Raw genomic sequence first — 26,242 nt, forward strand, 5'->3', positions numbered from 1 at the left:
CCTGCCCAATCGCAGGAGGATCCAGAATCTGATTCAGAGGAGGGGGAAAACGGGGAGGAAAACCTGTCTGAGGATGAAGGCATGCCCCCTTCCAAACCCACTTTTTCTGGCCTGTTCCAACTGTCATTGTTTAAGTCCTTACTATTCAAAGCTAAGGTCTTGGGCAAATTTGGAGGCAAACCTTCAGAATCATTGGTGTAGCCTCAGGCAATATCTTCTGAGACAATATTTGCAGACCAGGCCATTGAGGCAGACATGGTGCCCACCCCTAAGACCTTACTTGACTTGGTCAAGCCACAGTGGGAATCTCCCACCTCGGAGCCTATATCTACTTCAAATGATAAAACATTCTTCAATGTGGACAAGGACAGGGCCCAGGTGCTGTTGCAATCTAGTATTGATGCACCTGTCACGGCCTTGCATACCACTACAAATATGCCTGGAGCACCGGAGGATGCCTTGAAATCGGAGGACAAGAAGGTTGACCTCACCCTGCAAAGGGGTCATCAGGCAGCGGCCTGGGCAATGAGAGCAGCCACAACCATCTCCTTTGCTTTGGTTTCAGGATCTCCAGCAGCGAACCCCGATTGCAGATGTCAGGTCCCACCAGGACATCAATAAGTTGGTGGCAGCCATCCAATTCTCATCAGATGCCACTTTGGCTGCAGCCAGGTTTGCCTCCAGTGCACATGCTTCTTCTGTAGCATCTCGCAGGTTGCTCTGGCTATGGCAGTGGCAAGCAGACGTACGCCATAAGTGGCATCTGGCGTCAGCGCCTTTTACGGGGGGTTCATGTTTTTGGTTCTGCTCTTGACCCCTTGATTGAAAATAAGGACAAGTGGAAGGTGCTTCCCACCACTCCAAGAAAGGGCATTTTCCGACCTGCGCCTTACCCCCGACGTTCTACCTTCTGTGGTCAAGACTACGGGTCCTTTAAGGGGTCTGATTTTGGGTATTCAGGTTTCAGGCAGTACCAGGGGGGCTACGCCTCTAGACAAAAATACGAGCCAAATCGACAAAGGGGCAGGCAGCAAAAGCATCCCTTTCCAGGGGGCAGAGGAGGCAGCAACGGGTCTTCCTACTGTAGAAACTAGACATAGGCCCAGCTCTCCCCCCATCGGGGGACGCCTGGCGTATTTCGCCGATCATTGGGACTTATCTTCCTCCGATGCATGGGCTCAGTCCACCATTAGATCAGGACTTTCCATCAAATTCCTCTCCAGCCCCCCGAGCTTTTTCCGGATCTGTCCGGTCTCAAATAACCCGACCCAGAGGAAACTTATGCAGACCATTCAACACCTATTGGACATTAGGGCTATCCAGCTGGTGCCTCCAGCTCAACAGGGTCAGAGTTATTACTCCATTTTTTTTGTGATCCCAAAAGCCTCAGATGGCCGGAGAGCTATTCTTGATCTGAAGCGTCTGAACAGCTTTGTGGTTATCGGAGGTTCAAAATGCACTTGCTGCATTCCATTCTAGAGGGTATAAGGCAGGGGAACTTCCTCTCCTCCATAGACCTTACAGAGACCTACCTGCATATACCCATAGCTCCTGAATACAGGCAGTATCTAAGGTTTTGTTACCTAGGGCACCATTTCCAATACCGGGCCTTATCCTTTGGTTTGTCATTTGCACCTCAAGTGTTCACGAAGGTGATGGCAGCATTGGCAGAGTACCTGAGGCAAGTGGTTCCACCACAAATCCGTGAAGCCCTTATCTGCGGAGACATAAGCGCGAAGACTAATCCGTTCGAAGCGCTAAGGAAAAACGCGACCCTACCGCGATGACATAATCGCGGAGGGCAAATCCGTGCATTCCCAAGCACTCAGCATCCTAACCCTAAACCTAAACCTAAACCTAAACCTAAAACAAACCCCTAAACCTAATCCTAACCCTTACCTTAATTTAAATCCGCTTTCTGCCGCCGCGCTGTTTTAATGCGCCCTTTTGTCGCCGCGCTGTTGTCGCGGCGGTGATGACGCGCGGTGATGATGTCGTGGCTTTAGCGACGCGATTTTATCACCGCTATTTTGATGAGCGCGGTTTTGTCGTGCCACGGAGGCAAGTACCTGTACGAATCCAATGTTATTTGGATGACCTTCTTTTGCAATCATTTTCTGTTAATGGTGCCCTAAGACAGTGGTCCCCAACCCCCGGTCCGCGGACCGGTGCCGGGCCGTGGAGTACCTGGCACCGGGCCGCGCAGCGGCCGGGGGCCATGATCGCTGCAGCGGCCGGGGGCCATGATCCCTGCTGCCTCTTCACCCACATGCGCAGCCTGAGATCAACCCCGGGACTCGAACCCGAGAGCCACCTCTCCGGTCCAAACCCCACTCCCACCCCGGCCGCCCGCCCGGCCGCCTTGGTAGCCCGTGGAGACGGAGCGCGTTCGGTTCGCCGCTACCTGGGGGCGCCGTCCCCATGACGTCACCGCGGAGTCCTCGCCTCCTTTCCTGGCGAGGCTTTCTCCCCGCCAGCCAATCAGAGGCCAGTCCCCGGGCAAGCTGGGACAAGTTGCTGGCCGGTCGAAGCAGAAGCGGGAGATTGGAGGGGGGGGAGAGAGAGAGAGCGAGAGAGCGAGCGCTGGGCGGGTGGCAGCGCGTTCCACAGCGGACTAGGCACGCCGCGGGCTGCCAACCCCCCCCCCCCACACACGTACACACACTGCCTCTCTGGCAATTGGCTGCCCAGGAAGGGAGCGGGGAGCTTTCACAGATAGGAACGTGATGGGGTTTGTTTTCTTCCCCCACTCCTGAGACCTTTTTTTTTTTTTTGCTTGCCTTCTGGGGTCTCCGCCGTGGAGCAGCCGAGGTCAGATGGGGAGGCGGAGAGAGAGAGAGAGAGAGAGAGAGAGAGAGAGAGATGGGCGGGTGGCAGCTGTCTGTGAAACATCTTCCCCTCCCCACCTCCTGGGCAGCCAATTGCCAGAGAGGCACGGTGGGGGTGGTGGGGGTGGAAGGAAATAAAAAGAGAAGTTGCCCTTTCATTTTGCAATCTCTCTCTACGACCTTGTTTCATTCTCTTCCCTTTTGTTTCGTCCTCATTTCTCAATCTCAGCAACTTTAACACTTTTGGACTTCAACTCCCCAAATTGCCCAGCCAGCTAGAATAGATAGATAGATGGTGGATAGGTGATTGATAGATAGAGAGGGATGGATGGATGGATGGATGGATAAATAGATAAATAGATAGATAGATGATAGATAGATAGAGGATATATACACATACACGCATACACACATACATACACAGAGAGAGACAGAGACAGAGACAGACATGGATGGATAGATATCACAGAAGTGAGTACACCCCCTCACATTTTATCAATATTTAAGTATATCTTGCAGCAGTTTAGACATTAATGGCTGGGGGCCATGATCGCTGCAGAACAACGCCCCCCCACCCCTGCGCGCGCTCAGCGGGCCACGGTAAAATTATCAAAGGCTGACTGGTCCGCGGCGATAAAAAGGTTGGGGACCACTGCCCTAAGAGACTTAGACATTACCATGTCAACCCTGAGAGACCATGTCTGTTAATCTGGCCAAAAGCCATCTGCACCCTACCACAAGGCTAGTCCACCTTGGGGCTGTAATAGATACATTGTCGGGCACAGTTTTTCTATCATCTGAGAGGCAGCAAAATCTCAGGGAGTTGGCTTCCCAGTCATCAGGGAGCGAAGGGTGTCCCTAGCTACATTGTCCAGGTTATTAGGCACCATGGTGTCAGCCATTGGCATTGTCCCTTGGGCAGCTTTCACACCAGAGCCCTTCAATGATTCTTTTACCATTTCAGCAAAGGCTCATGAACTGCTCCCAGATCAAGGTCCTGCTACCTGCAGAAGTATTCCAAACTTTGCTTTGGTTGAGGTCCCCAGCTATTGCCAAGGGGGAATACTTCAGGACTCCAGACTGTGTGACGGTCACTACAGATGCCAGTCTATTTGGATCTACAGGCACAGATGGCACAGGGACAATGGAGCCAGGCAGAACTAGCTCACAACATAAACTGGTTGGAACTCAGGGCAGTCCGCCTGGCTCTCAAACAGTTTCGCCAATTTGTCAGTGTCAGAAATGTTCTGGTCCTCACGAACAACATAGCCACCAAGGCTCATATAAACAGACAGGGGGGACCAGGTCAAAGTCCCTCGTGCTGGAGGCCAAGACACTGAGGCTTTGGGCCACGAGGAACTTGCTATCGATAACTGCGGAGCATATAGCAGGGGTGGACAATGTCAGGGCCGACTGGCTCAGATGGACCGAGGTGGACAATTCGGAGTGGCAGCTGCAGCCAGCAGTCTTGCGGGCGATTGTGGACTTTTTTTGGCCACCTGGAAGTCGATCTTTTGCCACCCCTCTCAACGCTCAGCTCCCGAGGTTTTATTCCCGGTTCCCATCGCAGAACGCGGAGGGGGTGGACGCTTTGCTGCAGATGGCCCCGGGGACTCCTTTATGCCTTCCCACCTTTGCCCTTGATTCCCAGGGTAATACAAAATATCTTGCGGGAGGGGGCGGAGTGGTGATGATTGCCCCACATTGGCCCAGGTGACCTTGGTTCGCCGACCTCCGATCTCTCTCTGTGGACAGACCCTGGAAGATCCCTCAAGAAATGATTTCGCTCAGCCAGGGGTCGCTGGAGCATCCGGACCCTCAGTGGCTCCAAATGACCGCCTGGCACTTGAGCAGAGCGTCCTGAGGGAGGACAAATATTCCTCCAGGGTCATACAGACTATTCAGGCTGCACGTAGACCATCCACGCAGTGCATCTATAGTTCTACATGGCACTCATTCTGCACATGTTGCACCAGTAAGAATTTTGACCTGGTACAAGCCACAGTCCCCCAGGTCTTGGACTTTCTTCAAGTGGGTCTGGATAAAGGGTTAGCTCCTAATACCATCAGGAGACAAGTATCTGCAATCTCTTCTGTGTTTCTTTGTGACAGGTCACGAACACTGACTCAGCACCCTATGGTCACGTGGTTTATCAAGGGTGCTTCTAATTTCAAGCCACCCACGGTACATAGGTATCCTTCTTGGGATTTACACAAGCTGTTGGATGCTCTAACATGTGCCCCCTTTGAACCGCTACGGTAAAGTTTCTCTCAGGTTCCTGACCCTCAAGGTGGCCTTTTTGGTGGCCATCACCTCTGCCAGGCGGGTATCTGAGCTACAGACATTGCCTACAAGGGATGATTTATGTATATTTCACCATGACAAGGTGGTTTTAAGGCTGGACCCCTCCTTCATACCCAAGGTGTGCTCTTGCTTTCATAGATCTCAGGAATTGATTTTGCCTAATTTCTGTCCAGATTCTTCTCATCCTTTAGAGAAAAAATGGCACACCTTGGACGTGAGGAGGGCTCTGAGGAATTATCTCAAAAGGACCTTGTCGACCAGAAAGACAGAAGCATTGTTTGTTTCTTTCCAGCCGGGATCCCTGGGGAATAAGGGGACATCTACTACCATAGGCAGATAGTTGCGAGCCTGTATTGCTACTGCTTACCAAGCACAAGGGGCCCGGGTTCCAGGGTCTATCACAGCCCATTCCACGAGAAGTGCGGCTATGTCAGCAGCCTGGGCTATGCAAGCCTCTTTGACTGAGATTTGTAGAGCTGTTACATGGGCATCCCCTTCCCCGTTCATAAGGAACTATAAATTAGACTCCTTTGCCTCTGCTGAAGCCACCTTTGGACGTAGGGTATTACAGTCTGTTCATAGAGATGGTGAAATAGCTCACAATGTTTAAATGCTATATATATATAGTATGTATATGTATATGTATGTGTATATATATGTATATGTATGTGTGTGTGTATATATGTATATATATATATATATATATATATATATATATATATATATACACATACATACATACATACGTACATACATACATACATACATACATATATACACATATACATATATACATATACATACATACTATATATATCACCATGACAAATTCTTGTATATATGTATATAGATCCTGTATGGACCCTCCCAAGGGACGATATGGCTTTGGTACGTCCCAGTCTGGATGCTGCTCCCTCCACTATGGAGAAAGGGCGTTGGTCCTTACCTGATACGCCTATTCTCATAGTGGGGGAGTAGCATCCAGCCCCTCCCTGAGTTTGTAATGTTTTTTCTGGATTGTTCAATGCATGTTGCTACTTGTGTTTTTTGTGCAAAATAAAATGATTTTTAGTCTACAACAATTGTCTGAAGAGGATCGGACATCGAGTCCGATAGAGTCCTTTGCCGGAAGCTGGGTTAGCCTGGCAACATGGGCGTGGCTTAATTGTCTTATTGGACTCAGTCCAATCAATGAGCGGATGAAGTCAACCCAGTCTGGATGCTACTCACCCACTATGAGAATAGGCGTATCAGGTAAGGACCAACACCCTTTTTCCAGCAGGACTTGGCACCTGCCCACACTGCCAAAAGCGCCAAAACCTGGTTCAATGACTGTGGGATTACTGTGCTTGATTGGCCAACAAACTCGCCTGAGTTTGCCAAGAGAAAGATGAGAGACATGAGACCGAACCATGCAGAAGAGCTGAAGGCCGCTACTGAAGCATCCTTGTCTTCCATAAGACAAGCAGTGCCACAGGCTGATAGCTTCCATGCCATGCCACATTGAGGCAGTAATTGCTGCAAAAGGGGCCCAAACCAAGTACTGAGTACATATGCATGCCTATACTTTTCAGAGGTCCGATATTGTTCTATGTACAATCCTTGTTTTATTGATTGCATGTAATATTCTAATTTTCTGAGATTGTGGAGTTGGGGCTTTCATGAGCTGTAAGCCATAATCATCACAATTATGACAAATCACGGCTTGAACTATCTTGCTTTGCATGCAATGAGTCTATCTCATATATTAGTTTCACCTTTTAAATTGCATTACTGAAATAAATGAACTTTTGCACGATATTCTAATTTTTTGAGTTTCACCAGTAGATGTACACAATTCTGGAACTGGGAAATCTTTTGAAAATAATCTGTACATGCTCTGTAATATAGAGGCCATCCTCAATTTACAACAGCAGTTGGGACAGACTTTCAGTTGCTAAGTGATACAGTACACTTAGCAATGGCAATTCCTACAGTTCTAATTGCCATCATTAGCTGAATTGTGCAAAGTCAGTGGGTAAGCCAGCATGACATTGTAAGTCCAGGGCATGCATTGCTGGGGGGAGAGGAAACAAGGGGATGTGCAGAGATACGGGGGAAGCCAGGAAGGACACATGAGCATGTGAAAAGGATTTAGGAGGTCAAGGAGAGTGCACAGGTGTGCCCAAGATATCCAGGTTAGGGAGGTTGCAAGACGTCTCTTAACAAGTGTTGCACAGATTGGGGAGAGTACACAGGAGTGTGTAAGAGGCACTGCATGGGTCAGGAAGGATGTACAGGGGTGTGCAAGTGCCAGCACAGTGCAATCACAGAGGGGCTGAAGGGATGCATGAGTGGGGGAGATTATTCCAGCGACTTGTAGTCTTCCCTGCCCGGTTTCCCTTTTGATTTTCTGGAGAAGTCAGCATGGAAGGTTGCACATGGCTGTCGTGTGTAAATGCAAATGAGTTGCCAAGAACATGATTTCATGGCTATCCAAAACTCCAAGGACAGTTGTAACCACCATTATTCAATGCCATTGTAACTTCAAATGGTCGCTGAACAAATGGTTCTAAATAGAGGATTACCTGTAAGAGTCAGATACTTCAGCCCCTCCCTCTGCTGGAGATAGGAACGTTTGAGTGGCCATTCTCCTTGTTCTCTCACAATACAGTAATCTCTTTTAGTGTAATCCTCTTAGTAGAAGTCAGGCCTGTTGCGATAGTTAGTGTTGTTATCAAACTCCAAAGATGATTGCTCAGGGCAAATGGAATAACGAACTGATTGCCATTCCCTAGTGTTAAAGAAATTGCTCACTAGGTTATGAGCAGTGATCCCACCAAGGTTGTCCTGCAATAGCAGCTTGTTCTGGATAGATGCTTGGCTCTCACAAATGGGCATATAGTTGGCAACATTTTTGTAAATTCATACATATCTGCTGTATCTTCTGTGTTTCTAAAATCCTAAGATAAAACTAATTATCTGCACCATCTTTTATTTCAATATACATTTAGAACTGGAAAGCTGAGCTTTTCTTTCTTTCATAGCTTTTTCATAGTTTTCAGACATTAGAAAATTAATTATTAAGTAGTTAAACATAGGACATTTTTTAAAAATGGCAGTCATTCAATTCCTCTCACAATTTCTGGATGGCTCAGTGGTTTTATACTGGTGGAAACTAACCCTTCAAACTGGAAGTGGGTTTTTGTGTGGTGGACATAGTATAAAGGAGGAATAGAACATTCTAGAGTTAGAGCTATGATTGTGAGATTATTCTCTAACACGGTGGAGAATGCAATACTATAACATAATTAATGTTCCACATATTCTTAATTATGTGCTCTCAATCATTAACTAACTTCATTTTTTATATAAATGAATATTTCTAAAACTTAATTTAGCAGGGGATTTTTGACTAGTTTGGCATTTTCTTTCTTTCTTTGGTACTTCACACATAATGCCACCGTCTAGACCTTCCGCACAGCCCTTAAGACCTGGCTATCCCGTCAGGCCTGGGGATAAAGACCACAATCTGTCCCCACCTGGATGATGAATGAATGTTGTGTACTATTTTACTCTCATGTATTGTTTTATGTTTATTGTTTTGTACCCCCCCTCCCTATTTTATGTAAGCCGCCCTGAGTCCCTCAGGGAAAAGGGCGGCCTATAAATGTTAATAAAATCAAAATCAAATCAAATAATAATTGTAGTTCTTTCAACTAACAAGGCACTGCCATTGTACTAAAATTCTATTCATATTCCATCTGTTATAATACAATAGAATAGCAGAGTTGGAAGGGACCTTGGGAGGTCTTCTAGTCCAACCCCCTGCCTAGGCAGGAAACCCTATATCATTTCAGACAAATGGCTATCCAACATCTTCTTAAAGACTTCCAGTGTTGGGGCATTCACAACTTCTGGAGGCAAGCTGTTCCAGTGATTAATTGTTCTAACTGTCAGGAAATTTCTCCTCAGTTCTAAATTGCTTCTCTCCTTGATTAGTTTCCACCCATTTCTTCTTGTTCTACCCTTAGGTGCCTTGGAGAATAAGATATAAGCATGTTCACTGCTTACTGCTAATGTAACATGGGGTGCATGAAAATCAAGTTAGTGAGTTCTAACATGGTGAATGCATTCATAGGTAGTTTGTATTTCCAAATGTTGAGAAGACAAGTGCTTTGGAAGAAGCTCCTCAATTTTTTCTAAAATTCTAACTTCTCAGCATTCTAAGCAGGTGCATGTCTAATTCTTTCTGTGAGACTTGACTTTTATTGTATGCTCCATTTATAGGAGGCCAAGTTTGATTACTGCAGAGAGGGAGGGAGGGAGGAAGAGAGAGAGAAAGAGAGAGACATCTTAATTGCTATCTGTTTTCTTAATACAAGTCACAATTTCTTTTTTCCCCTTTTTATAGGTCCTGCTGGGGATTTACATCTGGCTTCAATGTGAAATTAAGGTAGAAAAATGCACATAAACATGTGTTTCCTGTTAAGATTTAGTATACTCTGGTTATGCCTGAAGAGTGGGTCTTGTCTTTAGACTGTTAACTGCCAGCAAATATAAATGATTGTCCTAGATGTCAAGCGTGTCTCCTCTGTACTGGAGTGAAAATATCTACCTCCAGGTTCCCACGGAATATCATCTACAGAAAATGCTTCATGTTCTAAGGATGAAAGCCACCTAGATTCATGCACCTAGTCTATACAGTTGTTGTGGATGGTTTGCCATCTGAAAGCTCCTCAAGCTCCTGTCTGGGTCCTGTATCTGTTTCAGAAATGTCTCTGCTTCAGGCTTTGGGCCCTGTGCAGACCTGGCTGGGACAAGAGCTAGAAAAATGTGGCATTGATGCCATGATTTATACTCGCTATGTCCTCAGTCTTCTGCTGCATGATAATTATGACTACGATCTTCAGGAACAGGTATTTACATATTTTAGATGTGCTTGACTGAAAAATAAGTATGTTTTAAATTATCTGTGTGTGCTATTATAATAAATAATACATCATAGTTTCATATTTTTAGAGCAGGAAACTTGGGACTTTTGAAGCTTATCCCAAAATTTAGATATACTCCATGGGTTGTTTGATAAAATAACCATCATGACAGAATGCCTTTGTAAAACTGAACTTCAAAAATAATTTGTGATACAGTTTGGAAGATGGGACATACCTTTTAAGAAATATGATTTTTAAGTCTAGCAATTAGTACTATGTCTACAACTTACAACTATTTATTTAGTAACCGTTCAGAGTCACAGCAGTATTGAAAAAGTGATTTATGATTGTTTTTCACATTTATGACAGTTTCAGTATCACAGTGGTCACGATCAAAATTTGAATGCTTTGCAATTGGTTCATATTTATGACGGTTGCAGTGTCCCAGGGTCATGTGATTACTTTTTGTGACCTTCTGGCAAGTAAAGTCATTGGGGAAGCCAGATTCAATTAACAATTATGTAATTAACAACTGCCGTTATTTACTTAACAACTGTATCAAGAAAAGTAAAATGGAGCAAAAATTACTTAATAAATGTCTCCCTTAGCAACATATTTATCTTTGGCTTCAATTGTGGTCATAAGTTGAGGGCTACCTATATTTCATTAGAAAGGCATTGTATTTTAAAAGTCTTAAATGTTTGTAGTGAACTGTGCTAAATCTTTTTAGATCCTTTTAAAAAAGAAAATTTTAAAGAACAGAAAAGTCTACTTTTGCTGTACTAAAAGCTGCTGTTTTATCCGTGTTTAGAAATTGCGGGCAGAAATTGTGCTATAAATTATCTTGTATTATTTTCATGTTCGTTTTCTGTTTTTTAATGTGTATAGGAACTTTTAACTACTCATTTATTACACCATTCATATAAGTGAATAACATATGACTTGGTCTAGAAAAGCTATGGTTATAGTATTATGGGAGTAATTGCTTTTCCTTAAAATATTTTTAAAAAATAAGTCGCAAGAATGCTATTATCACTATATTGGCTTATATTAGGATTGTTTCCCAAATCATCCTTTATGTGATACTCTTCAGATAATGTTTTGTGAATACCTGAGTTATGAAGGGGTTAGGACAACTTGCCCCGACCGAATCATCATGGGATATTCAACATGACATAACTCAAAAGTGGGACAATTGAATTGCAGCAGGCCTTGTCTTGCTTTAGGGTTGAATCTTCTTAGGTTAGAAGTCTTTGAGGCTAGGGTAAGCTACAATTTTACTTGTCCCTCTCTTGAGTTATCATGAGGCGAGTTGGCTACAGTGAGTTATCCCACAGTGAATTATCTCATGGCTAGTCATTCAGGGCACATTATTTCATTCCAGTTTGAAGCATCCCATTGGCCTAAAATCCTACCTCTTATTGCTTTGCTGTCATGCGTAAAAAGAAGAACATGGCTGGGAAATGTATTTAAAAGCTGCACTCATGTATTCAATATTATACAGTGTTGCAGTGACCATTCCTACGGCTTAGGTTTTGATACTAACATTCTTTACTTTCTATAATTCACCATAATTTGTAGGAAAGAATTAAATGTTGAGTTATTGTAAAGTTCATGTTTTAATTCCAGATATGAGCATCAAACATTTTTGGAAATATTTGCTTAGACATTTTTTGACATGTCACTTGTTGGCTACATCTTTTCTGGCCCCTTCCCAGTTCATCTCTGCTTTCTGTGCTGCAGTCTTCCTGGAGAAGACTGATGCAGTGCTAAGGGAGAGTCTCAGAAATGTTTTGGTAGGGGCTTTTTCTTAGGCATTGAGCAGTGATGCAGTTACTTTCATAGTCCTGTTTTGACTCTAGGAAAGTATCCTCCTTGTCATACTATACATGGTCAACCAATGCAAATTGCAAAATGTGTTTTTGCTTTATTTGGGGTATGTGCATATGCATATCCTATATTCCACGATTTCAGTTGATATGGCTCATTGATTACTTTTGCAGGTGTTGAAATATAAGTAGTTATATTTGTTCTGCTGCTTCTTTCTAGAAATCTTAACTCTTGTTCCTCAAAGGAACCATCTCTTCAACTGCATTATACTTTGCAGAAAATTGTATAGATATATGTATAATATATATGTTGTATTTGTGCATATATATATATGTAAGTATGAGAAGCTTATTGTTGTACAGAGATGTAATTTGGCATGCTTACTCTGTATATAAAATTGCTGCTTTCTATTAGAAATTAGGAGCAGAGAATCCGTTGTTACTTTGTTTTCCTACATCAATTCTACCTGTACCACAGAATAAAATAGAAAAATCAGAGGAAACAGATAATTTTGAAACTTGAAAAACCAAATGCCAAAGAACTCTTTGTTTTATCATTTTGTCTCTGTATGTCTTTCTGATGTATTAATATAGCTTTGTTTTAACCTTTTTCTAGTATATTATTTCTTCTTTTAATTATCAAATAGTAAAAATTACCATAATCTCTAGCACCTAGCTTGGGTAGAAGCAATATTTCTGGTACAATTTATGCTGCAAGCATCTGATAAGCAGCGGCTTATTTTCTGCTCAAATACATTGAAGAAATGGGAGACTTGCTATAATATAATTCAGGAGAAAACGAAAGAAAGAAGAAAGGACTTAAGATACAATTGTATATTAAGTAAAAAAAAATTAAAGCAGAATTGAACCATAGAAGAAATAATCCAAACTAATGATAGTCAGTAGTTTGGATAACTAGGAAGTATAGATGAGCTTTTTTTGTTGAATTATGTATCTTTGAAATGATCCCACTCACATTCACTAGGAATGTGGTGCTTAAAAGTTTGTGAATCTTTTGAATTTTCAATATTTCTGTATAAATATAAATATGCCTCAAATATAATTTGTTCTCCTTGCAAGTTCTAAAACTAGATAAAGAGAACCCAGTGAAGCAAATAAGTCAAAACATTATATGTGTTTATTCATTGAGGAAAATTATCAACTTGAGACCATTGGGGAGGAAAAAAGTCCATAGTCTTTGAATTGTCATGCAGAAGGAGTCAGTCACCAAGTGGCAGCATATGAGCTATGGCATAATGAAAAATTATTGATATTTTCTGTTACACGGATGAGGGAGTTTTTTTAGTACTTCTCAAGATAAGTATGATATTGGATTGGGATTATATCTGCTTTAGCCTTTCCACTTCAGGCAAAATCTGCTTATCCAGAGACTCTAAGGACAACTTGAGTATTTTCATCTCCCCCTCTCTCACTTTTGCCTTTAGTTGTTTCATGTACTTTTTTCTCGAGTTCTTGTACATTTAACTTGAACATTGTGTCCCTAGTTGCTGGTTTCATTAACTTCTTTATTTGGTATTTAATATTCTGATTAATGGAATACAGTCTGCATAGTTCCTGTTTTAGTGCCATTTTGGCAGAAAGTCAATTTAATGTTCCTAGTCACTAAGTTGGTTTTTACCCAGTTTTACTATCTGCTATTTTAAGATGTTGCTGCTACTAATTTCAATAAATATTACTAATGTTACATTGCATTTTGAATAGTAAAAATAGTAAAACTGGAGAAATATCTTGCAAGGATGGGGTATAAAATGTCAATATATAAGTAAAACCAAGAATTGTAGTAAATAGGCTCATAGAATATATATCTGTAGTTAATCTTTCCAGACTCATATTCCCCCCCCCCCAGTGTCTTTCTTAAAAGTCATTAAGAATTGCAAAGACAAGAAAATATTGCAGTTATTATGATTTTCAATTTTTTTTAGGAGAATGACATCTTCCTGGGCTGGGAAAAGGGAGCTTACAAGAAATGGGGGAAAAGTAAGAAAAAGTGCTCTGATCTTACATTAGAAGAAATGAAGAAACAGGCTGCTGTTCAATGTCTTCGCTCTGCTTCTGATGAAGTAAGGACTAACAATATAGTCAGTTATGTTTAAATTCTGATTCTTAATTGTGATATAAAATAGCATAACATTTTTTGTTCATTTTGTTCACTAAAAATCTAGTTGAAATTGTTACTTTGGAAATAATTTTCAATATAATTAAATGGAATAGAATGGAGTCTGTATTTAATGTGAACATGTTAATTTCTGCATTTGCCGTTTATTAAACTTAAATCCATAATCATTTATAATAGGACTAAAATAGGCTGACCATAAGTAACCCCCAAGCAGTTCTTAAGATGCTCGCTACTTTTGTTGTGCATGGGTAAATAGCAAATTTCGATGGTAATACCAGTGTCCAGTTCTATTTTTCAGCATAGCCTAATCCAGCAGACTAATTTAAATTCTCTATGCTCTTTTCAGGAAGATTCAGGAGAGAACTCTTCCATCCTGCTATTTGCTTGGCCATTTCCATTAAGCTTCAGGTTTTCGCATTAATATTTTGGTGATAAAATTAATTTAAATCATCAGATGAATTAAACTCAAAAAAGGAAAGTAAAAGTAAGGAAGATACAATTTAACTACTGCTCAGAACAATCTCTCACTAATTTTAAGCATTTGTTTTTTGGATTGTATTCCTGTTGCAGAGAAATTACTATTTGGAAAAGAATGATTCTTTAAGGTCGCTTACAACTAATTCTTCAGGATGGGAAAGATAAAAAATATGGCCACAAATAGTCAATGGTCTGCGGAGTTCATGTTAAGGGCAACTTATAAATGAATCACTTACTGATGTAAACTAGTTATGTCAAACTTTTATATCTGTATATGTAACTATGAAAATGTATTCTATATTTCTTTTTCAGTTTTTTTTATTATAATGTTGTGTTTTCTGTTTGCATATTGTATTCAGTTATGGAAAATGTATTATAGAAAGAGGAGTAACTATTGCGTTGTTTGAAATTTATTTGTAAGAGAGAGTTTAGTGTAGCGGCTCAGGCATCAGGCTAGAACTCAGGAAACCATAGGTTCTAATCCCACCTTGGGCACAAAGGCAGCTGGGTGACCTTTGGCACATCATTCTCTCTTAGCTCTAGGAAGTGGACAATGGAAAATCACTTCTGAAATCTTGCCAAGAAAAGTATAGGAACATGTCTACCAGTCGCTAGGAGACAACACTGATTCAAAGAAACCATAAAAAAGGTGTATAGGTAGATCTCGACTTACAACCATTCATTTAGTGACTTTGAAGTTACAGTGGCACTGAAAACACTTAATGACTGTTGCAGCATCCCCATGGTCACATTATTAAAATTCAGATGCTTAGCAACTGGCATGTATTTATGAATATTGCAGTGTCCTGAGGTCATTACCTTTTGTGACTTTCTGACAAGCAAAGGAGAAGCCAGGTTCACATAAAATGGGGCAAAACTCACTTAACTATTTTGCTTGGTAATGGAAATTTTGGCCTCAATTGTGGTTGTAAGTCATCAGTCCCATTTAAGGCAACATTAACTGCTAACTTCTGGTTGAATAAATCTGATATAAGAGAGCTGCTACCTCTGGATAATTGATTATATAACTCAGGAGTCCCCAATCCCCCGGCTGTGCAAATGGCAGGCAGGTCCATGAAGTTTCATTTGCACAGGATGCAGGCACAAAACCATCTCTTTCCCCCCTACCCTCCTGCTTCTGCCAGTCCATGGAGCTAGAAAGGTGGGGGATCACTGATGTAGCTCATTTGTTGTAAATATTAGGAAATTATTTGTAATATTCAATCAGAACTTGCCTTCCTGTAACATAAACCCATTATTCTTTCCTCTGAAATGATAAAAGAGCAGGTTTCTCAATCCCCCTTAAATATGGCAGCCTTTCAATATTTTCTTACAAATATTTTATGCTGCTTATGTTAGGCAAATCTAAGTAACTGTCATTTCTCCTTATGCTTCTCTCCTGAAGACTAAATATTTCCAGATTTTTTCATAAGAATTAGTTGCTAATATTCTGATAATCTCCACTGGCATTCTCAGACTTTGTTTCAGTTTGCTTGAATCCTTCTTAAGCGTTCCAGCCAATATAGTACTCAAAGTGGGATCGGACTAATAAAAAATCAGTAGAACAATTATTACCTGTTATTGGGAACCTTTATGTTAGCTGATACATTATAGATTAAAAATATAGTACTGTAAATTACTTATGGAACTATTAAGTGCTAATAGATATAGATTATTGTTTCTTAACTGAATCATTTCTATGTATGTTATAATTAATGACTTTGGTTCTTAATTTTTTTAATCTTCAAAATACAGGCAGAAGGATTTATTTATGGTTGCCTTTGTGAAATTGGCGTAGAATTGAAGCATGTCACATTAAAATCTTCGAAGGAACAATGTGATCCTTTAATGGTCCTGATATTCCTGCAACAAATGTAATGTTGTTCCCTAACCCTAACAGAGAAAAAAAGAAATACACATGGAGCATCGTTATCATTCCATACGTTGCAGGAATATCAGAAAAGCTCACATGGATTTTCAACAAACACAACATGCATACACGCTTTAAACCAGGAACACTAAGATAGAAGCTAGTGCACACCAATGACAAAACAGCTAGACACAAACAGAGTAATTTTGTATATTCAGTACAGTGCAGTGAAGCATGTTCAGATGTGTACACTGGGAAAACAAAACAATCATTACACAAATCATGGTACAAACACAGAAGAACCAACTCAGCAGGACAGAATTTAGTAGTCCATCTCTACCTGAAAGAAAAGGGCCAATCCTTTGAAGACAACAAAGTTTACATTCTGGACAAAGAACAACCTTGAAAGAGGAATCAAAGATGCTATCTATGTTAAAATTGAACAGTCCTCTCAACAGAAGGGGAGGGATACAATACCACCTGTCTTCTTAATTCACAGTTCCACATTCATGTTGCATTCTTATTCTGGTGGCTTTGAGGACCCAGGTGATTAACCTCCAGGTGATTTCAATGGACCCTCAGAGTGTTAATTAGCTAGCTGACTGCAAAGACTATAAATCCTTTCTATTTCCACCAGTTAGTTAGAACTGAAGAAGCTTCTTGGATAAGATGTAAAATATCTTCAAGAAAAATAAAAAAAAAGTCCAGTTGCCTTTTTAAGCATATCTTTGAAACAATATATTCTTCTGCTTCATTAATTTTATTTTGGCCTTAAGACCAATCTTCCCATTATTTAGAGAGCAGTGATCCTGTATATATATCTAGATGAAATCAGTGATATAAAATTGAGGAAAAGTATATTTTAATTTTACAGCAAATGCATAAAAAAAGACTTGCAAATTATTTTTGCATTATTTTTTAGTAATGTAAATAATCACTAGACATGCATTTTATGAAAGTTCAGCTATAAATAATTCAGTTTAGTGTGTTTTTTAAATTGCAGAGTTCTGGGATTGAGACATTAGTTGAGGAACTTTGTTCCAGGCTAAAAGATCTCCAGAGCGAACAAGGTGAGATTCCATTTTGGGATGAGATTTCTTGGAACATGTTAAGTGGGAATATGGCTCCTTGATCAGAAATGTAAAATCCTGACCTAAAGCCAATTTGTTCTGTGGTTAGGATTTTTCTCTGAATCCATTAGATTTTTATAATTGTGCTTGGCATATAATTTGCTTATACTTAATAGGATGACTGGACAGTATTTAGCTGGATTAAGCTTGTATGCCTTTTTAAAAATAGGGATTTTACAAAGTGGTGCCTTTCATTGAGATCTGCATAGAAATCATATGTGCAAAAAACGATACCAATATACAGCACTATCATTCTTATATCAAGTCCCCTCCAGTCCTTTTATTAGATTTGGGAGATCAAGTTGTGGATTTCTTCAGTAGTAATAGGGCGGACACGGTCAGGGGATCCGAGATGAAATGCTTGGTAAGTATTTAATGGTTTGGGGGCATCAATCACTGACATGATTAATTGTTTAATAAAGCTTTGGAGGAAGCTAAAGAAATGGGAGGCTAGTGCAACTCTTGCAGTTAGTCACTTAACTAAAGACGATTTTTATTTCTGAATTAGATTGAACTAGATGCTAGGTGAAATGTTAAAATTAAATGATTAAAATTGAATGATTTCAATATAGGGAAGTAGTTACTATCAGTGCAAGGGATTATTTCAGAGTTGAATAAAACATATTGATATTAGTATGTAATCAATAGTATGATACCCATGGAGGTCTGAGTCAACCTTGAGCCAAACTGCTGGCAGTTGTCAGAATTAGCCTGAAATACTGCATTCTGACCACTGCGCCACCACGCCACCAATTAAGAAATTTAATTATTCCCAGAATTTCCTTAGAGCAATCCTAATGGGATAATATTTTCTTTTGGTCCTGTTGGAAATCTTTGAGAAAATTAGTTGTGACTATTTTAAGTATATATCGTGTACTTTTTCAACAAATTGTAAATAATGCCACTCATGGTTTAGAACTTTGTGTGGGAGCTTCATCACTAATTTGATAACTCCCTACCAATATCCAGATAGATGAAATAGTTTACTGTTAAAAAATGTGGATGATGTAATTAATTCATTTGTATATTCAGTGTATACATTCTTAACATAAGCTTATGGGCCAGAATATGGAATTGATGATTGCATATTTGTATTTATTTCAAAATGAGTCTGATCAGATTTTTGTACTGACTTTTTTTTAATAGCGGAGGAGAAGATTTCAAAAAGACTTGAGGACTCTTTGCCTCCTGAAATAGATTTATCTCCTGCAGCAAAAGATCAAGTAGAAATGTATGTTGCATTTCTTAAAAAACACCCTCTTAATTATTTTATTCTTCTAAATTGAAAAAGCATGCATATTTTCTGCAATAGTATTAGCCATGAAGTAATGAATTCCAGCTATCATTTTCTATTAAAATGTTTTTAATGGATCATTACACTTTTAAAAAAAGTAGTATTAGTTTAGATGAACTGTTTCATTCCAATATAGTTTCTTTTCCATTTAGTGAGTGATAACATTGAGTTTTATCCTCAACATCTTCATGTTTTTATTGTGAAATTATATTTTTAGTGAAATAATGAGACACAAATTAATAATTTGGAGTAGAGAAGCGTGCTACAACCTAGAAACATCAAGCATAGTGTCCTGACATCTTGTCATCTCTATGGAGATACCAAGACATTAGAGGGAAAGGAATATACAGAATGCAAGCAATACAAATACTCTGAGAAAAATAATTGTTGGTGTATTTTACATGCTTTTTTCAGGGCAGAATTGTGGCATTATTTGTTGTCAGTTACAAACTTTAGTTAATGTTCATAACTTAAGGCTCTGTTACATGCATGAATCTGATAACAGATGGACATAACAGATATACATAAGATAAGCAAGTTTTAAGTCTGTGCTTCTAATGGTAGAAGGGGTTAATTTTTCCTGAAGAATCCAGTGGGAGGGAGACACAGGGCAGATAGAAGCATTTCTGGTCAGTGCAGGGGGCATGGCCAGCACTGTGACGTCTCGTGTACAGACCCAGAGCTGCTCTCTCCTGCATGCCACACTTGTGCACGAATCATCATCAGGGTCTTGGTTCTAGGCTGTTCACACTTTTTCATTGCAATTCATGTTAGCTCGTCATTCTTCAACCGTTATGTTATGGCTCTGTGAAAGAGTATTAATTCGCCAGACAGTTTCTGTTTCATCTGTGGTGAATATACAGTGTTGAAGCAACAGCAGAATATTACAGACTTTGTGAAAAAAGTATACTTTGCATACTTTGGACTAAAAATTGGAGATCAAGATAAAGTTTGGGCACCTGATAAAGTCTGCAAACAGTGTGTTGATGACCTCCGAAACTGGTTCAAGGATAAGAAAAAATCTTTCCGCTATAGGATTCCTATGGTATGGCGAGAGCAAAAGAACCATAGTGATGACTGTTACTTTTGGTCGTGCAATGTGAAAGGGTTTAATTCCAAATGGAAGCATTCCATTTCATACCCCAATCTTCAATCAGAAATTCGTCCCATCCCCCATGGTACAGATATACCAGTACCCAAGCCCCCTGCTAGGTGAAGTCATACCTGAATCAGATGACGAATCAGGTTCTGACTTTGAAGATGATACAAGACCAAAATTGTTTTCTCAGGAGGAGATGAATGATTTGGTAAGAGACTTGAATCTTCCCAAAGATGCCATTGAGTTACTTGGATCAAGGCTGAAAAGCAGGAATTAATTGTTGCCAGGAGTGTCATCTTCATGGTTCAGACATTGTGAAAAGGAGTTCCTTCCTTACTTCGCCCAGGAAGACAAGTTGGTTTATTGCATCGATGTCGAAGGTCTGATGGGTCAATTTAAAATCCAATATGATTGAGAGCAATGGCGTCTTTTTATAGATTCTTCAAAAAGAAGTCTCAAAGCAGTTTTACTCGACAGTGGTTTTTACGCTTGCATACCTGTAGGTCATTCCGTACACTTGAAGGAAACCTACAAGAACTTGGAATTGGTTCTTCGTGAACTTAAATATGAAGACCATGTTTGGCAAGTGTGTGGGGACTTGAAGGTCTTGTGCATGCTGCTCGGGCAGCAAGCTGGGTATACCAAATACCCTTGTTTTCTGTGTCTATGGGACAGTCGAGACCGACAAAATCACTGGACCAAGAAGAGTTGGCAGACGAGGGTGCTAACATTCGGTGAAAAAAATGTCCTCCAAGAAACTTTGGTACCTTCCCATAAAGTTCTTCTACCACCTCTCCACATAAAATTGGGATTGATGAAGCAATTGGTAAAATCACTTCCAAGAGATGGGGAATGCTTCAAATACTTGGTCACCAAGTTGCCATGCCTGTCGGAGGCAAAATTGAAGGAAAGTATGTTCGTCGGACCAGACATTAGAAGGCTTATAGTTGATCAAGAGTTTGTCAATACCATGATGGATCCTCAAAAAGAAGGGTGGATTGCATTTAAAGAAGTCGTACAGAAATTTTTAGGCAATAACAAAGATCCTCACTACAAAAAGATCGTCGGAAGAATGCTGAAAGCATTTCAAGCTTTAGGTTGCCTGATGAGTTTGAAAGTGCATTTCCTCCAGTCCCACCTTGACTTCTTTCCTGAAAATTTGGGAGCTATGAGTGAGGAACAAGGTGAACGATTCCACCAAGACATTAAAGAGATGGAAAGGCAATATCAGGGAAAATGGAGCATTGCAATAATGGCAGACTATTGTTGGATGCTTCAGAGAGACATTCCAGATGCTACTCACAAGCGTAAATGTACCAAGAGGAGCCTCATAAGGAAGAAGAATTGAATTTAATGTGTGTAGGTGAGCTCATTTCAGTTCAAAAAAGGATTTTCATGAAAATATTGTAATAAAACTTTAATTTTATAAGTCTATTTCCATTTATTTTGAGGTATTGCCTTATTTAACATAGTTACCTAAATTGTCAGGAAACGTGATGTCCTATGATTCAGCGCATCAAAAAACATAAAGATTACGTGGAATAACCAAAGCAGCTCTCGAAAAAAAAAAATTTTGCAGACCTGTGATCAAATCAGTCCTCAAAAACCTTAGCAATGTAAGCTTGTAATGTGACTACCACATTTGAAAACCTTGAGAACTGAAGAGTTTTTACCCGGTAAGCAGTGAAACTGAGTCAGATCAAGAAATATCACTCCAGAATCAGCCAGCTCTGAATGATGTGCATTTTGTGAAGGGGTGCAGCAGTTCATCATATGCAGCTCTGTTCCCAGGCCAACAATTCAATCTTCTCAGTCATTCACAGAATCCCAGTACAAAACTCCAAAGCAAGAGGAAACAGAAACTATTTATCTCTCCACTAAAATAGTTATAATGAACCTGTTCAAAAATTGCATAGCAACACAATTGTCTATTTTATTTTGTCGGCTCTCTTAGGTTCCTGTAAAAGACCAACACTGTCCTGCCCATGAGGGTCTTTCAAGTTATTTGAAAATAATTGTTAGAATTCTGTAGTTTATATGTTGAACAACCACCAAGCTTATTCTTATATAAAAGGAAGAAAATTATCTTTCCCAACTTGGTGCTCAACAAAAATGTTGAATTACCTATCCCCAGATAGAAAATAAGAATAGAATATTTCAACTGTGTATTAATATTTACTGGGAAAAGTATGTAATGATATTTTGTTTTATTTTAACTACAGTGACAATATTTAACTTATTAACCACCAAAACTTATTTTTGAAGTACAGTAATAGTTTATTTTTTCCTTAGAGATGAGCTAAATAATATATTGATTAGTAAGATTTGTGTTTTAAAACATAGGTCATAAAAACAATAAAAGTGAATGTTGATAGTAAAATCATTAATGTTTAGTTAGTCTTGAAACTTCCTTTTGGTCTGATTCTCCAAAACATGACACTGCATGTTTATCTTTTTCTCTCTCAGGTATTATGAGGCTTTTCCACCTCTTTCCCAGAAACCAGTTTGCCTGCAAGAAATCATGACTGTGTGGAATAAATCCAAAGTGTGTTCTTACTCCAGTACCTCCTCATCTTCCACTGTCCCAGCAACTAGCACAGATACATCATCTCCAAAGGACTGCATTAGTGAAAATGAAGCATCCAAAGAGAGAAATAGTAACAAAGCATCTGTAACTATACAGGAAAGAGCCACAGAAAAGAATGACAAAGATGAAAAAGAGAATAAGTTTGGAAATCGTATTGAAGGAAAATCTGTTTCATACAAAAAGCAATTCCGGCATAAATCTGAGGGGAAGATACGTCTTCGATCCTGGTCTTCTGGCTCCAGTGAAGAAGGTTCAAATTCTAGTGGCAATCATGGTGAATTAAAAGCAGCTACAAAATACGTAAAAATAAGACACAAAACAAGGGAGGCTCGAGGTAAAAAAGGATGGAATGGACAAAGTAAGTATTTGCCAAAAGCTGGTGAAAAAACAGAAAGGAAAATCCCTGGCAGCAGCAATGGCTCTATCAAGCAACTATGTAAAAGAGGTAAACGGCCATTAAAAGAAATTAGACGAAAAGAAGGTGGAAACCATGAGAGAAAAGAGCTATATTTTGATAGCAGGAATGAAACTGAGTATAAGGAGGAGCCTTTGTGGTATACTGAGCCAATCACAGAATATTTTGTTCCCCTGAGTAGAAAAAGTAAGCTTGAGACGACATACCGCAACAAGCAAGAAGATGTATGTGATGCAACATCAGAGGCTGTAGAAGAATTAGCTGAATCAGTGCAAGGTCTTTGCATTAGTAACAACAATAATATTAATAAAACATACCTCGCAGCAGGTACTTTCATTGATGGTCATTTTGTGGAAATGCCTGCAGTTTTAAATGAGGATATCGGCCTCACTAGGACCTCAATATGTTCTCCACCAGAGGACAATATACATTTAGATGGTGTTCATCTGTCAGAACTAACACACTTCTATGAAGTGGATATTGATCAATCCATGTTGGATTCTGGTGCCTCAGGCAAGATGCAAGGAGAAAGTCGGATTTTGAATATGATTCGGCAGAAAAGCAGAGAAGGAACTGATTTTGAGGCAGAATGTTGCATAGTGTTTGATGGAATGGAATTGAAAGGGGAAAGTGCAATATGGGCAGATTCGGCCACCTCTGGTGCGGAAGGGTGGTTCTTGCAAGATCTTAGTAATTTAGCTCAATTTTGGGAGTGCTGTTCAACTTCTAGCTCTGGTGATGCAGATGGGGAAAGTTTTGAAGGAGATTCTCCTGTTAGACTTTCCCCAACCTTAGACAGCACAATGCTTAATTCATACATGCTTGCAGGCAATCAAGAGTTGTTTTCAGATACTAATGAAGGGTCTGGTTTAAATTCTTTTTCAGTGTTTGAAGTGCAATGCAGTAATTCTGTTTTACCATTTCCTTTTGAAAAACTAAATTTGGGGAATGAAAATACAGATTCTAGTAGCAATGTTGGTATGTTTGGGAAAACACAGTCAAGATTGTTAATATGGACCAAAAATAGTGCCTTTGATGAAAATGAACACTGTTCTAATCTGTCAACAAGAACTTGTAGCCCATGGTCATATTCTGAAGAAACACGTTCAGACAATGAGATTTTAAATATTCCACTTGAAGAATCCCCTCAATTTAACTCTGATGATATTAATTATATAGTTCCCAGGGTTTCTTCAAGTTACATAGATGAAGAAATTGTAGATTTTTTGCAGGAGGAAACCTGCCAAGAACAGACAAGATCTTTAGGAGAAATACCTACTTTAATTTTCACAAAAAAGTCAAAATTAGAATCTGTCTGTGGTATTCAGTTAGAACAAAAAACAGAAGATAAAGAATATGAGACTCCACAAGTATGTAGTGACAGTAGCCCGCATGAAGATGACTATGGCTCAGGAGTTATGAAAGATATCTGGACAAATATGACAGATGAAAATTCTGCAGCCATTGTAGAAATAGAAGGAATCGAAGAGGAACTGCTTCCAACTGATGTAAATCATTATTGTTGCTGCTTAAATGATGCAAAGGTAGAAATTCTCCAAGGTCCAAACAAAGCAGTACAAAGATCAGAATACCATCTTTGGGAAGGTCGGAAAGAAAATTTAGAGAAAAGAGGCTTTGCTTCAACCAATTTATCAGAAGTAGATTGTGGCGATTATACTACACCCTCTAAATCATGGGATGTTAATCAAGATAAAGAAAGTTCATTTATTCTTGGTGGTGTGTATGGGGAACTGAAAACTTTCAACAGTGATGCAGAATGGGCAATAGTGCCCCCAAATCACCCAAAAGGAAACTTACTACAGTGTGCAGCTTCTGATGTAGTCACAATAGCTGGTACAGATGTCTTCATGACACCAGGAAATAGCTTTACTCCTGGTCACAGACAATTATGGAGACCTTTTGTATCATTTGAGCAGAGTGAGCATTTGAAATGTGGTGATCATGGATTAAATAGAGGTTTTTCTTTTATCTTCCATGAAGACTTGTTAGAAGCTTGCAGTAATTTTCAAGGTGAAGAGTCTGGTCTTGAATATTCTTTCTCTTCCTTTGACTTAAATAATCCATTTTCACAAGTTCTTCATGTCGAATGTACATTTGAACCAGAAGGAATTACATCCTTCAGCCCTTGCTTTAAACCCAAATCAATCCTTTGCTCTGATTCTGACAGAGATGCTTTTCGCCCTAGAATATGTGGTGCTGGGAGGACGCAGTACAGAGCAATACGGATTTCTCCTAGGACTCACTTTCGCCCCATTTCTGCATCTGAACTTTCTCCATGTGGTGGAAGTGAATCTGATTTTGAATCGGAGAAAGATGAGGGGAATATTCTTGTCTCTTCTCAAGCTGAACCATTTGATGATCCACAAGCAGATCTCAAACCACTGGAAGAGGATGCAGAAAAAGAAGGGCATTATTATGGGAAATTAGAACTTGAATCTGGGAAGTTCTTTCCTACATTAAAAAAGTGTGGGATGGAAAAGAGTGCACAGACATCTCTGGATTCCCAGGAAGAATCATCTGGAATATTGCTGGTAGAAAATGAGAGTTCTTGCTTAGAATGCAGTGTGAAAAATGTGCAAGATACAATGGCTGTGAAAAATTCTGAAGCTAGCTGCAAAGTTGTGGAGCCACAAGAAGAGGAAGACAAGTCTTGCAGTTGTAAAGAAAGCTCATCAGTGCACCTGAAAGAGGTATGTCCTTGAGAATTGTGCATTGTATATAGATAAGTTACAGATTTCAATAAAATGATATATAATTCAATAGATTTAATGCCTTTAAAATATATTGGGTTAAAATATATCCTGATTTCACAAGAATTAATAACCTTTTCCAATCCAAGGTGCTACTGTGCAACCTTATTTTTTTTCCTGCACGAAAATTAATGTTTGAAACATAAAAATGTTCTAACTGAGCATCTGCCTACTTTCTCAGGTGCCTGGAAGAAGTGATATAATTCTGTTCTGAAAATGAACATAGAAGGGAAAAGAGAAACTGCTAATAGTTTCTATGGAGGACACATTTCTTTAGATGGTAGGGGTTATATTACATTGGGTCCTCCCCCTTTTCTTGCAAATAAATACACATAATTGCTTTTGTGCATCTATTCAACATCGTCAGCCATTCAGTCGTGTCCCGACCCTTGGCCACTCTATGGATTGGCACTCTTCATACCTCTCTGTCTCACGCTGCCTCCTTCAGATCCTTCATGGTCATCCTGGTATCATCCTTTATAATGTCCAGCCAGCAGGTGCTAGGGCAGCCCGTTCTCTTTTTTTTCCATTGATCATTCCAAGCGTAATTGACTTATGTCAGCTCACATGACATGGCCAAAGTATGAT

At 39.9% G+C, this 26,242-nt stretch overlaps 1 protein-coding gene across 7 annotated transcripts in view; it reads left to right on the top strand.

The window, feature by feature from the left end:
* Positions 1-26,242, top strand: part of KIAA0232 (KIAA0232 ortholog) — a 75,524-nt gene that overhangs the window by 18,435 nt on the left and 30,847 nt on the right. For 4 of the 7 annotated variants that reach the window (XM_032219580.1, XM_032219583.1, XM_032219587.1 and 1 more), the window contains 5 exons: positions 9,526-10,030; positions 13,818-13,955; positions 17,362-17,428; positions 18,635-18,719; positions 22,348-25,594. In XM_032219580.1, the coding sequence (XP_032075471.1) occupies positions 9,800-10,030; positions 13,818-13,955; positions 17,362-17,428; positions 18,635-18,719; positions 22,348-25,594 (3,768 nt within the window). In that variant the 5' untranslated portion in view covers positions 9,526-9,799. The remainder of the gene's footprint in view (positions 1-9,525; positions 10,031-13,817; positions 13,956-17,361; positions 17,429-18,634; positions 18,720-22,347; positions 25,595-26,242) is intronic. The other 3 variants (XM_032219584.1, XM_032219585.1, XM_032219586.1) reach the window with 2 other exon arrangements.

Source organism: Thamnophis elegans, chromosome 6, assembly GCF_009769535.1.
Source record: "Thamnophis elegans isolate rThaEle1 chromosome 6, rThaEle1.pri, whole genome shotgun sequence".
Classification (NCBI taxonomy): Eukaryota; Metazoa; Chordata; class Lepidosauria; order Squamata; family Colubridae; genus Thamnophis; species Thamnophis elegans.